This window comes from Erigeron canadensis, chromosome 5 (genome assembly GCF_010389155.1).
Source record: "Erigeron canadensis isolate Cc75 chromosome 5, C_canadensis_v1, whole genome shotgun sequence".
Classification (NCBI taxonomy): domain Eukaryota; kingdom Viridiplantae; phylum Streptophyta; class Magnoliopsida; order Asterales; family Asteraceae; genus Erigeron; species Erigeron canadensis.
In genome coordinates, this window is record NC_057765.1 from 38,102,531 (window position 1) to 38,119,001 (window position 16,471).

Genomic DNA, 16,471 nt, shown 5'->3' on the forward strand with positions numbered 1-16,471 from the left:
GGGTATTTTTGGAATTCTAGTGATAAATTGTTTGATGGTAGTATAGATTAAAAGGTAAATTAGAGATTTTAAAGGTAGAGTGTTAAATTTTAGGGGGTAGTTTGTTTATATAGATAAGGCGAGATGGGTACCCGCGCAATTCGACGGCGGCAACGGGTGATGCTAGTGGCGGCAACGATGTGGTTATTAATCTAAAAGTGATTGACGTAAATGGTAGTGTAGTTATTTTATGGTTAAGAGATATATCTTTTGTAAATAACTTTATTAAGAATATTATAGAGATGTTAGGTATAAACATTTAAATTATTAATAAAGGAGATAGATAGTTTGGATAAATATGGGTGTAAAATATTTTAGGGATATATTGGGTAGATTTATTGTGTGAGTTACGAATGTTTTGAAAATTAAGGGTATTTTGATTATTTTAAAGGTTGAGAATTGAAAATAGAGGAGGGTAGTTTGTTTATTAATATAGTATAGATATAGATATAGATAAAACAAATAGCCACGGTCTAAATTTTAAGTTTCAGCATTTGTTTCTCCAAAGAAATATGTATAATTCTCCTAACAAAATAGCCTAAAAATCTTCCTGACACTCTAAGAAGGTGACATGTGGTATCCACTAATTCTCTTTTCTAATCTTGCCCCCTGATTTTTCCACATGTCATAATTTAATAGTTAGGAGGATATTTAAGCTAATTTGTTAGGAAGATTAATCATTTCCCTATCATTTTTTTTTCTCTATCTTGCATAAATCATTTTATTCTTCTAATTCATTCAAAATATTTTATCTCAAAAACTGTACATCGATAAATTATAAGAATTATATAGGTGTTCTTAAAATTTCATGCTCTTTCATTAAAGAGGTTATTCGATATACTTTCAACGAATTTTTAAATCCAAAGACCGAGCTCGTTAGGTAGATCACCGCCATTACATCACCACCTCGCCATCACCTCTATCATCGCAGTAACGCCTGGGTACCTAACTCTCGTATATATAATGATAATCTAAATCTTCGAATGATAACGATTTAGAAGATTGTAAAAGTAGACGAATTATAACCTATTTGGCACGTTTGATTCCTTCTCCTTTTAGCTAAAGTATTTAATTGTAACCCATTTGACACAGCTGAGATACAGGGCAACCCATTCTACCATTCATAACTCATAAGCAATTGGAGTGAAATAAACTCTCCAGTAAATTAGGATAGACGTTAGAAACGTAGATATTTAGCCAAGATGGAATGAGTCAATCGGGTATGATTCATTTAAAAGTCATCTAGCGCTTTCAACTTGGGTTCTGTTTCTATCTGAATTGGTTGCGGTGGAAGGAACATCAAAACTGAAGGGATGTAGAAATAGCATTGTGTTTCTTGGCCTTATTTTTGTTTGGTTACACAGTTAAAAGCATTTAACAAAAAAGCGGATACGAGTTAACTCCAATACTAACCAACCCAGAAAGAAGCTCATAACAATACGAAAAATCACAGAACATTCATCAGGCAAACCTCTCACAAGAAAGGTGCATGTACTGTGACCTGTCATAGGAAGTTGATGAAATAAGTTGAAAAAATACCAGTTTGTAAAAGATAGACCAACTGAATCAAACATACAAATATGAAATTGAAAATTTCAAAGATGTGTAAAATATAAAATAACAGAAGTTACTATGTTCTTGAGTTTTTTTCTAAAGGGAAAAGAAAAGATTGGGAAGGATTTTAAAAAAGTTTGTGTTCTTGAGTTTTAATTGAGAGAAGAGAAAAGAAAGGAAAAGAATTAGGAGGAGAATTCAATAAATTTTGTTAAGAATATTTTCCTCCCACTTGGGATGATTTGGAAAGAACGAAAGTTCATTTCTTCTCTTCCATTCATCTCTCTTCTTTTCTTTCTCTTTCCTTTATAAAAAAAACTCTAGAACACAGGCTAAAGGAAGGATTAAGGGTTGACCTGGGGGTTTGCTAATGCGAGTATTAAGTCGATAGTAGGAACATGAAAACAACACCCGAGTAAAAAGCTATGGTTCTCCTTAACAACCAGTTCTACATCAAATGCTTCAAATTGTTTTCAACTAAAGAACATAGAAGGTCCAACCTACAAACACAACACAGCAAGTCAACTGTACTGAACTCTCTTGGACTTGGGGATGCTGCCATACAGTCATTGACATGATGTTAAACCTTGACATTGATCTAAAGACGAATCAATATTTCACCGGCCCCGATTACTAAATTTCAATTGGGATTTTGTGATTTCAATTTCAAAATTTCTTATTGCGTTTGAAATGAGCACCTCTTAAGGTGTTCTCCAAAAAGCATAACTTTTATTCCCATAATACGACAAGTTGATTAGCGTATCCAAACACTCGAGGGCATTTGGGGGAGCTTATTTTTGGGTTTATATGCTTTTGGCATCCTGAATAAGCTCCAAAAATGTAGTTTAAACTAATTACTGTACCAAAAAATGCATATGGAAACACATAAAGGAGCTTGATAAAAGATAAAGCTTTAGTAATAAGCAACACAATTAAGCACCGCCAAAGGAAATAAGGACTTAAAAATATCTGGAGTGGGTTTAATTAAAAGTTTTAATTGATCGGGGGTTATCAATATTTATGTAAAAAGCAAGCAATATTGTATTCTCTTCATCAGTTTCTACCTGTGACGGGTAAGGAAAAGAGTGTCTACACGGTTATCGTTGACATTGACAAAAAAATCTTCATCAGTAGAAGAATAAACTAATCATAACATAGGGAATTAAGTTGGCAAGATTGGTGTACGTTCAATATAATCTAAATATCGTACGCAACTGTGTAACTGTTGCAAGTTTACTTTTCAAAAAAAATAAATAAAACGATGAACAAACGATAAGCTTACACTAACTAATCAGTACATGGAACCAAAGATGAGCATCAGCCAGTTTCCCGAGCCATATAACTTTATAAAGTGGAACATCGATCTTTCACTTTACTGTAAGCTTCACTTGACCAGGAGGAGTGATGGGATACGAGATACTAAGCTTATTACGAGGTACCCTCCAACCTATAAAATCGAGAGCAAGTAATTTTGGAGCATAAACTTGTATGTCCATCGACCTTTCCACCCACACATGTATGGTCAACGTCTTCATTGAAGCGCTTGTGATAATGAAACTCTCCTTACCCGGAAACTTAATTCCAATGGTCATACTCTCGAGAAAAGGGAACTTCAAGTTGATAGTGTTGAAAAAAGACTTGTCCATAAATACACCAGCTACGTATAAGTGTGTCACGCATCCTCGTAGTGCATCCAAGTTGAAGGGCAGAGGCTTACTCCATGATGAGGATCCTGAGCTGTAATAATGAAACGACTGAAGACGGGGGGCATCATCGACTTCCAAAAAAACGTCCTCTTTTCCTGAAACTATTTCCAATTCCCGAAGAAAACAAGGAGGATCTTTAAACTTGATGGTCTTGAAGCCGTTACAAGAAACAAGCTTAATTTTCTCAAGCAAGCAACAAGTGGACAATAAGTTATTAAGTAGCTGTTTACTAATGTTGACACGCGTCAAGTCCAGCACACGAAGAGACACACATCTGATCAACAACGCTGCACTATTGCTATTAATATCACAGATCCTAAGGGACCTTACACAACTTGTTACACTTAACTTATTCAAGTGTTGACCATATAATATCTCATCTGGCAATGTAAACGAATCAATCCCAAGGGTTATTACAAGGGAAAGCTCTTTGAGACGAGTGTTGGGAGATACAAACAGCAGGTGAATCCACTTTTTAGCAAGAACAGCCAACTTGTCGTTTGAAACGCCGTATCGAAGAGAAAAACTTTGGATGGGTATGTTATGCTGGTGATACCTTAGCAGAGTACGGTCGATTTGATTGTAGTATTGTCTTTCTTCTTTTTTATGATCCCAAACAAAGGATTTAAGAAACGTGAGGATAGGGAAGGTAGACCAAGCGTGTGCCCATGATCGGGACAAGAGGCATGTGCGGGCGGCATCTGGTGGCGGCAACAATGATTGTATATGTTGGATCAACTCCTCCGGAAGATCTTGTAGTTTTGCTTTGCCAGCGCCGCTGCTTATACTATCTGTTTTCTCCACTAAAACTGGAACAAGGCTACTTGATTGTATCTTCATATTAATGGGGATACCTTAACTCCTCTTTCAATATTGCCAGATGATATAGCTGCATTGATAAAAACTACTCGTATTTACATTAGCAAATAGCAAGTAAATATATACTAGTAACTAAGTACAATGCTTTCACTAGCTTATGGTTGAGTTGTAGAGTTGTAGACAACATTCTACAACTCTACATGTAGAATCCTGGTAAAAAAAGTTGCTTTCATGTTTTATCTAAGATAGAAAAAGACCCCGATCTTGCAAAGATATAATGCATAACCTCTACCATTCAAAAATTATTTTGCTATATATATAATATATACAGAGATGGGAATATAAGGCTCACACCTAACATAAACTATCTTTATTAATTCATAAAATACATAGGGTCTAATCATTTATACTTAAGCTTAGGTTATATTCACTTTTTCCATGATGAATTTGTCTCGAGTTTCTATACCCTTCTATCTATAATTCTATAATACATTATAAAGCATTTCCACCATTTTTTTAAAGAAAAGATGAATTAAACTACCTAAATTACCCTTCTTCTTAATTCACTAATTTAAACATCTTTACCTAATATACCTAATATACCCTTAAATCTAAACCACTTATTTTTTTCTCTCTCCTCAAGTCTCAATCACTCATTTTTTTCTCTCTCTTCCATAAATCATTTTATTCATCTAATTCATTCAAAATCTTTTATCTCAAAAACCGTATGTCGGTAAATTATAAAAATTGTATGGGTGTTCTTAAAATTTCGTGCTCTTTCATTAGAGATGTCATTAGATATACTTTCAACGAATTTTTAAATCCGATGGCGTACGGCTAAGACATTTGGCTATCACACTCTATGCCTTATCACCTCCTATTACCTACCACTCTACCGTCTTACCGTCGCAATGCGCATGCACTATCTCTTGTATAATATAGATAAGAAGAAGAATATAATCAAATCAAATTATATCATATATTATTAAGAGATGCCAGCCTAGGTCCATACCCTAAACGGCGATTTCATCATAAGCATAATAATATTACATTAGATATAATATTGATATTAATTAATGCAAAGTTAAAGAGGGAAGGAGGGAGGGACCTGATGTACAAAAAACCAAACTTCCTACGATTCCAAAATTGTTACTCATGCGTAGTATTTTTCTTTCCCTTCAAATTCGGGGTGGTTTTGCTTTATTTATACAGAGAAGGCAAGCGAGCACCAGGCCACCAGCCCAAACACCATTACCCGAATTCAATTTATATTTATTCAATTTACCAGACGATCCCTCCCTCCACGTCTTCTATTTTTGTTTCTTTTTTTTGTTTGAATTTTTTTCTTTTGAACAGTCAGATTGTATGGTATTACTATTATATACAGACTTTTGGTGAAAGTTTTTTTTAGATATTAAATATTTATAAGAATTTACTAGAGGCGGTTGAGATGAATATGACATGGTACTCAAATTAAAGGCCGTCTGTTTTTTGTTTTTTTAAGAGGTTTACAAAATACTACGAGTATTTTTTTTAGTAGGTTCCATTATTATCTCTTCTGCGTGATATCTTTATCCCTTAATTGGCCCAATTTAGTTAACATTTACAATATCTCTTTTTTCAAAGCCCAACATATTCTTGGTAAATATTAAATGACGATTCGAGTAAACACTTTTCAAGAAAATCCTTCTCACCTTACTTTTGCTTTTGGTAAGGCGTTTAAGTTTACTACGGAGTTTTTTTTTTTAATTTCCTTTTTTACGACTTATGTCATAATGTGTTTTTCACATTAATGTTTATAATTATTTTTATAATAATATTTTATCCATTCTATTTTAATTTTTCTATTTTGACTGGTTAAGTCTTTTTCTTTCAATTTTGACTGTAAGTATATTTATTTGTGTTATATATTAGTTGATGAAAAATATATAAAAGAAAAATATCAAAATAATAAATAACAAAACAAGTAAAAAAATAACAAGACATGAACAAAACAAATTTTAAATAATAATCTCTTTTGTAGTAAAAGAAGAAGTCATAATCAAATTATAATTGACAACAAACTAAATTAAAAGAAATTAACAATAACATAACAAATATCAAATAATAAACAAATACGAACAAAATACCTTAAAGTGATATAAAAAAAACGTATATTTCTTTTGTTGAAAATTTACTTAACTTGATTTGTTTATTAAAGATATGAAGGAGAGAATAATATAAATGAGGTTAACTAATAAAAATTTAGCTTGTATATATAATAACTAGAATATTACCCCCGCGCGTTGCGGCAGGTTCAACATTTGTTCTGATAGAAAAAAAATTTATGATAGAGTTTTAGATATATTATTTATTCAATACACAAAACTAGTTTAATATAAAAAGGGAGAAAAATCTATACCTTTTTGATTGAAAGATTAAATGAATCTTGAAATGAGTTCATATTGATTTGGATTTATCTTTTGAAATAATTTTTTTTAGACAATATTTTATATGTTGAAATTTTTTTAATTAATTAAATAATTAAAATCTACTCAAGTTGATACTAAAAGTAAATATAAATTGAGTATTCATGCTAAAAAATGTAATTATTAATGAAATACAAAAAAGTGTAAAATTACACATATTAATATATTATTGAGTGATTATTAGAAGAGAGCATTAGACTTAAAAAGAGATTTTAAGGGTGTCAAATGTACTTCAATCTTCTCTATTAGTTATATAATACATTTCAATTTCAATGTGTATTTTCAAGATAAGATTAGTAACAAATGTCGTATATTTATGTAAAAGAAAATATAAAGAATCTAATTTATTTAGTTTTATATTTGTTCACGCTAATAATTTGTTGTAGTTTAGTCGCATAGCAGAGTATGTTTTCTATAAAAAAAAAGTTTTTTTTTAAGATACTTAGTTTTCCTAAAATTTTATTTATCTCATATAGATTAATGTCAAACTTTTTACAAAAATTATTCAATGGAAGACGTGGGCATACTTTCAAAACTTATATTTTGTTATTTTTAAGATACTTTAATGTTATTTTGTGTTATTTGTAAATTTTAAAACTTATATTTTGTTATGAGATACTTATCTAATATTATTTTTGAATGAATTATAACTGTATTTTGATTATTTTTGTTAAAACGAGTTTTTGGAGGATTTTTATAAATTAATATAATAATAAAAAAGAGTTAAGTACTTTTTTCGTCCCTGTAGTTTATCGTTTTATCACTTTTCGTACTCGCCGTTAAAACTTAGCTAAAATCATCCCCGTGGTTTGCATTTCGTCCTTGGATCCGTTAACCCCTCACGTGCCTTGCACGTGAGGGGCATTTATGTCTTTTCATCAATCTTAAGTGCAAAATTTGTCCTTATGATTTGTCATTTTTGCATTTTTTATCCTTGTCTTTAACAAACCCCCAAATAAGAATTTAATCAAAAACCAAAAAACTCAAATCAAAAACCTATATATTACATATGAAGATATAATTTAATACCGGTCGGTACGGCTAATTTAGTTTAATTTATCTTATTTTATAAAAATGTCATAAAATTTACAATAATTTCACGAAATAGTCAAAATATAATTACTATCCACTAAAAAATAATGTCAAATAAGTATTCTATTATAAAATATAAGTTTTAAAGTTCACAAATTAAAAAAGAAAAACATTAAACTATTATAAAAATAATTTTTAAAAAGTTTAAAAAATAAAATATGAGAATACCGGTACGGTAATACTGAAAAATATCGAAAATACCATGAATAGTTGTACCGGATTACCATCCTGATACCGGTATTACTGGTAAAAACCGACCGGTATATACCTGTATTTAAAATATTGTATGTACGTGTTTGCATTTGAATGTGTTTGACTAGATTTTCAAATATATATATATATATATATATATATATATATGTATATATAGTTTTTTTGTTTTGTTTGGACTAAGTTATTACCAATAATTTTTTGTTTGTTAACGGCGAGGATGAAAAATGCAAAAACGAGAAACCACAGGGACGATTTTTGCACTTAAATAGTTGAAAAGACGAAAATGACCCTCACGTGACTTGCATGTGAGGGTTTAACGGCAAAGTTATAATGGCAGGGACGAAATGCAAACCAAGGGGATGATTTTAGCCAAAAGTTAACGGCGAAGACGAAAAGTGATAAAGTGATAAACCATAAGGACGAAAAAAGTACTTAACTCAATAAAAAATTGTCGTACCGTCCGGTATTGCAAATATACCAGTATTTAAAACATTGACAATGATACATAAAAACATTTATGATTTTGAAATAAAACAAAAACTATAAAACGGTCATCATATCTTACATTTAGATGTTTTTTTTTTATTGATATAAATAATTTAACTCTTTATATAAAAATAGATGAAAACAATAGATTATTGGTAGAAAATAAGTAGAAGTGTGGGACCCACTTTTGTCTATAAAAAAACCTACATTAATAATGAAATCACATCAATCTAGAAATTCATTCAGACTTCATATTTTTCCTTTCCTTTTTTATAGGGTTAATTGCTTGGAAAGGGCTCTAACTTTGACACTTTTGTTTTTTGGGGGCTCTAAAAAAAAAAGTTCTATTTGAAGGATTGAAACCGGTTAAAATCACTTTTGTGGGCCCGCGAACAATTTTTGTTTACGTGTACTGTAACTATCCGGTTTAAACACTATTTTATTATTATTAATGCCAAGTCATTTTCCCTTTATTATATTCAGATAAAAACATAGATTCTCCTTATATATATACAGTCACACATAACCTAAAATCACCAACTTATTTTCCCCCAAATGCAAACAAACCCTAATTATAAAATTGATGTCGAGCTCATCATCAAATCGAAGAAGCAGAGGCAGGGGAAACGTCGATATATGTGAATGTGGTTTTCATGTGACCCCTCGTACGTCTTGGACTCGGAAAAACCCTGGTAGAAGGTTTCTAAGCTGTCCAATTATGGTAAGTATTTTGTCAATCAATTCGATTTCCTGTAATGAAAATTATATATTAATTCGTGTCTTCTTTGGTAGGATGAGAGGAGGAAGAGTAAAATGTATCGTTTTTTGGATGAAGAACTCCCCAGCGAGTATTACAAAGAATTGGTTTTCGATTTGCATTGTGAGGTTGAAGGACTGAGAACAAGATCGAATGTTGAAGAACTTCCAGATTTAAGGGTCGAAAGATCGAAGCTTAATGAAGATAACCAAATGGCTAAGGTGAAAATGCAAGTGTATGAAAGGTTGTTAATTTGTTTGTTAGTGGTGGTCATTGTAGTGTGTTTTTTGTTAGGCATATCGGTTCAATATTAATGTATTTGGTTAATTTTGACATGTAATGAAGGGAACTCATTTTGCAGACTATTTTGTGTATTTTCGCATATTAATGTATTTGGTTCAATTTGCTCTATTTTGTGTGTCTTCACATATTTTTGCTTGTCATTGTGTGTGTGTTGTATGCACCAAACTAATGAATCAAAATGAAAATGTACAATCAAGTAAATAAGCCCAAAAGATTTCATCTTCATTCCCCACAAAATTGGGCATCAGTTTGTACATTCTAGTGGCAAAAGGTAAGATAAGATAGGTTTTAGCAACATACATAAAAGATAGGTTTCACCAGTCTAAACATAAAACATAGGTTTTTTTCAACATACATTAAACAAAGTAAACAGACTAGTAGGACAGTTTTAATAGAAGCTGCAGAAATTCCAACATATTACTCAAGTTCCAAAGCATTGTCTTTTGACTCTCCAGGCCCTTCAATATTCATTGCCAACTTCCTTTTGAGTTATCTCTCACTTGGTGGCCTCTTTGGCAGCACAGTTGGAGTTGACTTCTTGAGTGTTGCCTGTTTGGGAGTTGATTTGTTGGCTATTGACTTTTTAGGACTTACCCTCACTGGATTCTTTGCCATCTCTGCTTGTTTCTGCTTAAGCATTTCAGATGCACTTGGTATTGGAACATTTGGTGGCCAAATAGGCACTGGCACTCCATCAGCCCCACCAATGAAAGTTTCACCTGTACTTGGATTAACACAAACTCCAGCACCCCACCACTTTGGTAGTTTCCTTGGACCTAATTGAAACATAATACATGTAACAATTCTGCTTGCAAATTTTACAATAATAAATGTAAATAAAGAAGCAGTTCAATACCTTTGACCCCAAATGTGGCAGGGCTGCTAAACCCAGTGCTTGATACCCCAAGAGCAACACCTTTGGTGGTAGCAGTACAAGACCCTAAAACAAAGTTGCCATCCATTTGAGATTTCCTGGGACTTAGCCCTTTATCCACAGCTATAGCCTTCTTTGTCCAACCTCTCCCAGATGCAGGTGGTCCAGTTTGATTTTGGCTGGAAAAACCACCAACACCTTGGCTTCCAGTAGATTGGCCTGCATTCTCTCTTGTATGACTGGATTCAGCTTGATTCTGGCTACCCACTTTTTGCCTTTTCTGACTAGATTCAGGTCTACCCAACTTCTTGTACACCTTTTCTTTTGGCTTCTCAACTGGTTGATTTTGGCAACTTTTCCTGTTATGACCTGGTTGCAGACACCTTTGACAAGTCATTTGGACACCATGTTTACTCACCCTTGTCCTGCTGCCCTTACTTGTTATGTGGCTCTCATGAGTTGCCCTGATTCTTTTCTTTTTGGGCCTCCCTGGCATGACCCTTGGTCTAGGTGGTAGGGGTTTGTTACCCAAATGTTCTTCCCAAGTAGTCATTCCACCCACAGGATGCAAGTAGAAAGCATAAGTTTCAGTGTACAAAGTCTTTCTGAACCAATTTGGCACATAATCCTCCACATTTTTACCTATCTTGAATATCACAGACACTGCATGAGGGCATGGTAGGCCTGTCAGCTCCCACATTCTACAACTACAGGTTTTTCTTGTTTCATTGACTTTAAATCCTTCATTTCCTTGTCTAACTTCCCATTCATCTAGACCACAATGAAATGGCTTCCAATATCTAGAAATACTTAACAGTTAGGCTAATGAAAACCAAATAAGCAGTTAAATTTTTAACAGTTACACAAATAGTTAAAATGTACCTCTGCTGATCCTTGCACCAATCTAATCTTTTGATGATTGAGGGGCATATATCAGTGGGCCACTTTTCAGACAATCTTCTTAGTGTACTCATCCTCTCCAAAACAATAGTTCTAATGGCCTCCAACATTGTAATTATTGGCTTGTTCCTTACCATTACAATCACAAAGTTAAAACACTCTGAGAAACCATTCTCCACATTTTCACAACCTCTGTTGAGTTCAAAGAAGGCTCTTGACCATGTTCTGGGATTTTTTCAATTAAATACTGGGCTGCATTTGGGTTGGCCTCTCTAATCTTTTTCATAACTCTCTCAAACAGTTGAGGGTATGAGGCTTTTGAAGCAGCCCAAAATAATCCTTGCAAATATGCACCAGAAAATTGCTTCCTAAATCCCTCATATATATGTCTTGCACATTGTCTATGTTCAGAATTGGGCAATATTTCTTTAACTGCTTCTATTAAACCCTAAAATAAGCAAACATTTGCATATTACTATACTATATGCAGACATGCAATTGACAATACATATACATATTACTATACTATAGGCAGACATGCAATTTACAATACATATACATATTACTATACTATATACAATACATATACATATTACTATACTATATACAATACATATACATATACATAAACAAAAGCAATAAACTTACTTTGTGTTGGTCAGATATGAGAGTGATACCAACACCAGCTCCAATGTCAAGATCATCAGACAATAACTCTAGAAACCACTTCCAATTTTCCTTATTCTCCACACTGACCACTGCCCATGCTATTGGGTAAATGTGGTTGTTACCATCTCTCCCAATGGCACTCAACAACCCACCCTGATTAGGCTTTTTCAAAAAACATCCATCAAGTGCTATCACTCTTCTACATCCATGCTTTCACCCTCTTTTCAATGCATCAAAGCAAATATACATTTTATCAAAGTACACCTTGTCATTAGGGTCCCTGGTAACAGCAAGCTTGACTGTTGATCCTGGGTTGGTTGACAGTAACTCAGCTCCATATGATCTAAGCATCCCATAGTGTTCTTCAAGTGACTTCTCATATTCATTAAGTGCATACAGTTTGGCATTTCTACACTGGTTTGGTGAAACTTGGCATTTGTACTTTTTCATGACCATATCAGCTATAGTAACCAATTTGATATCTGGATGTGTCCTTATTCTATCACCAAACCTTTTACCAATCCACTTATAGTTTACTAATGAGCAAAACCTGAAGTTTCTTACACATGTGTGTTCATCCTTTAAAGACATAATCTGCATTGAGGCCTCAGTATCCATCTTCTTAGCATAACATCTCCAAGGGCATTTTGGTTCCTCCCCTTTTTCTGCTGCAGGGTACCTTTGCTGTTTTCTTTGCTTACCAACCTCAGGCTTCTCCAGTTTAGGAGGTCTTTAACCACACCTTGCAACACATTTTTTTTGTGTAGACTTCTCAAACCATATGGAGAAGCCATTTGCAAGAGCAAAGTATGTCACCATGTCCCTAAACTGATGATGATCAACAAACCTTTCACCAACATTTGGTTTCTTCTGCCTCCAATGAGTATTGGCATTATGAACTGGCCACTTGTCTATATTCTGCAGTGTCTTAAATGGATCTTCATCTACAAACTCTGATGCTTTCAACTTCTCAAATAATTCCTTCATAAATTCCTCATGATCAGCCACTGCATCATTTAGGTGAGGGTTGGAAGTGTGAACATTAGGAACTGGATCACCAAGTTTTGGTTGCCTTCTGGTCTTGGGTTTATTCTTATTGGCTTTTTTCAATAACCTAAATTCCCTTAACTCATCTTCTCCTTCTGAGAGATACTCAATTGAATTGGCACCACTTTCATTGTCACTTTCACTTGGTTCATAGTCACAATCCTCACTGGATTCATTCTCATTATCATCTGCATTCTCATTATCATCTGCATTCTCATTATCATATGCATTCTCATTATCATCTGCATTCTCATTATCATCTGCATTCTCATTATCATCTGCATTCTCATTATCATCAACATTCTGATTATCAACTGCATGCTCATTATCATCTACATTTTCCTTATCTGGCACTTGACTTTGGCCACCTAAGCTAGCAACAGGTTGACTTTGACTAATCAAAAGATCATTCACATCAAATCCATCATCAACTAAGTCACCATCTTTAGGTTTAGATTGTATCATTAGGAACTCACTTAGGTCATCCATGAAATGATCAAGATATACATGCAGTTTACCATAACTATGTGAAATATCAAACAACACATCTATATCCTTCTGGCCTTCTATTTTGATTAAACCACGATCACCAAGATCCTTCTCAGGAAGTAAAACGTAGATTGAATTGAACGAGCATTGCAATGTATCCTCTAAATACTTAATAAATTCCTTATGATCGAGAAGACTTATGCAAATAGGCATGACAATGTCGTGTTCATACCTTAGAGGAGGCCAGGCAAACGCCCCATCAAAGTGTACATCAAATTCAAAGAAACGTTCACGCATCCTGAATATAAAATTAACAAAATATATTAGTTTTAAATAAATAAATAATATTTAAATGTAAAAACTCGAATTTCAAAAAAACCCATGCAACTCCAGTTGCGAAACCCTTAGGGTTAAACATGTAACAAACAAAAAATCCTTGAAGGATTAAGGCATTTTAAGAGATATTTTGTAATAAAAAGGATGAAACATACCTTAAACATGTAACAAACAGAAAATACTTGAAGATTTCAGAGACGATTGATGATTTGTTGTGGGGTTGTGGGGTTTCAATCGATTTGTGGGGTTAGGGTTTTAGAGACAAAAAGGGGGTTGTGGGGTTCTTATGTTTTTTGTTTTGTCGATCTGATCCAAATAAAATGGAATATAAAAGGGTGTTAATTGAGTGGAATGTCTACGTGGAAATAGCCAGTATAATAACGTGTGAAATGGAAAATACACATAGGAAATACATGGACTAAATTAAATCAAAATACCGGATACTTGCAAAAAACCCCACAAAAGTGATTTTAACCGGTTTCAATCCTTCAAATAGAACTTTTTTTTGTTGGAGCCCCCAAAAAATAAAAGTGTCAAAGTTAAAGCCCTTTCCAAGCAATTAACAGTTGATACTAAAATGAATACAAAATAATTCCTAACACATCTAAGCCATCTATTTGATCAATAGATGGAACCTCTTGCTCAACTCTCAATATATAAGCCCAAGCCAGATACCTTTCCCTGATGTAATCAAACTTATTTATCTTTTCAACTGATTTCTGGTACTCTTTATGCCATACACCTGGATACACTTCATCCATTTTTTTCCCCTTGTAACCGAACTTAATCGTTTCTTCGATACATGTCTCTAAGAAGAGTTTTTCTTGTTCATTTGAAAATGTTACCCGATGATCACCCATGAATAGTAACTATAATATGTTTCCGCGGAATCGTTTTAGAGACATAACTACACAAGTATCTGGTTGACTTTCAATCCATAAAGTTAAAATAATACTCGTAACATTTACAATAAGCCAATAACCATTAAAGTACTCATAAGAATCCATCTTTTAAGATGTCAAAACTTTTATTTCCAAATACACTTCAATCTAGCAGATAAGTCAGAATCACAAAACATCAAATTTTTAATAAAACATTAATCAAATAATCAACCATTTGCACATTTATTTTATGATCTCACTTGAATCAAATAATGACAATTTTATAGAAACAATCTCTAGAAATCAGAAAATTATTAACGAACCTAATTCGAGAAGAAAAAAAATAAAAAATTGTAGTGGGGATATGTCGTTACCTTGAAAATTCAAAAAAGATACTTCTAGCTTTAGGAAGATTGTTGAAGGTAATGTTTAGAAGAAGAGATATGGTCATATGGTTGGTGAGGAGAGGTTGGAGAAGGGAAGAGGCGTTGCTCCTTTTTTAGGGGGCTAAGAAGTTTTTAGAGTTAGGTTTATGTCTGAGTTTCTTAGAGGATATTTAGAGGTTGAACATGAGAACATCTGGATGTAAAGTAAAAAAAACACGGCCATTCTTCTGGATTTGTCTGACCGAAAAATATGTAAGAGCCCATTGAGAGTTTTTTTTTAAAAACAAATGGCCCCTATCTTTCTTACTACGCTGGTTATCTATACTATATTATAAAAGAAATAACCTTTCTTGAAAATTACATGAGGAAAATTGTCCAAAATGTCCTTAATGAATAAATTACATTATCATCCCTTTATTATTTAAGATATCTCCATTAACCCTTTACATCAATTAATTTTACGTCAATTATCTACCATTCTATTATCCATTCATTCTTTCACTCATCTCTCTAACTAAATGCGCGCACACACATTATTCCACCCCTCTCTAAAATTCTAGCATTTAGTTCATTGTTTGAACAAGGTTGGTTTTAGAAATATTATCATTATCATCTCTTTATCAACATATTAAAAGATTGAAGCTCAAAGTGCAAGAATTCTCATCTAATAGTCAATTTTCGAGTTTAAGCATTTGTGGTGATTTTTGGTAAGTAAAGTTTCACTCAAATTAACCAATTTACACTTATTAACATGTTTCTAGACTAATAAAAGTATTCTCTTGTCACAATTCGAGCTAAAACCAAATTTTGGTCAAATTAGGGTTAATGGTTCTTGAATTAGGTCAAAAACCATTTAGGTCAAGAATTGATGTTATGGAAAGGGAATTTTAAGTGGGTTATGCTTAAACACGTTTGTTTTACACAAAAGCAAGTCTTGGAACTCCTCAAACCGGATCCTACCTCAAAAACCATTTAGGGTTCTTTAGGTTTGCAAATGAGTCAAAAACGGGTTGAACATGAATTTAAGGTTATGGATTGAACTTATGAAATGGGTTTTGTCAAACGGTTTATAATTATGTTTATTTATGGTTAATAATGTATGAAAATGGGTTTTGGACCATCACCAATTGAGTTTAGCCCTGAAATTGAGAGCGCGTGCGCTGTGTTTGTAGGGGGTGCGTTGAGGTTGGAAGCGCGTTCGCTGTGTTTCAGCATAGAACGCGCTCCACTGTCTTCTTTTTATACTTTTTCCGTTTGGCCATCGGTCGACTTTTTCAAGGCCTGATACTTATACACTAGTCTTATATCATCAAACAAATGTCAAATAAGTTGTCAAATATAGGTGTTAAGTCATTGAAATATATTTAACCAAAACCTCTTCGTTTGTTTCCCAAACGTTCCGAAATCGCTTCTAATATACTTTTGGGGATTATGGAATAGCTTAACTAACTA

The 16,471-nt window shown here is 33.1% G+C and overlaps 1 protein-coding gene across 1 annotated transcript; it reads right to left on the reverse strand.

Annotated features, from left to right (window-relative positions):
- Positions 1-2,960: 2,960 nt before the first annotated feature.
- On the reverse strand, positions 2,961-4,139 carry LOC122601744 (F-box/LRR-repeat protein At3g26922-like). Its single transcript, XM_043774483.1, has one exon. It carries the CDS (start codon positions 4,137-4,139, stop codon positions 2,961-2,963), a length of 1,179 nt encoding a protein of 392 aa, XP_043630418.1.
- Positions 4,140-16,471: the final 12,332 nt, after the last annotated feature.

Excerpts from the sequence above, each read along its gene's own strand:
- LOC122601744 (XM_043774483.1), bottom strand. The coding sequence starts at position 4,139 with ATGAAGATACAATCAAGTAGCCTTGTTCCAGTTTTAGTGGAGAAAACA.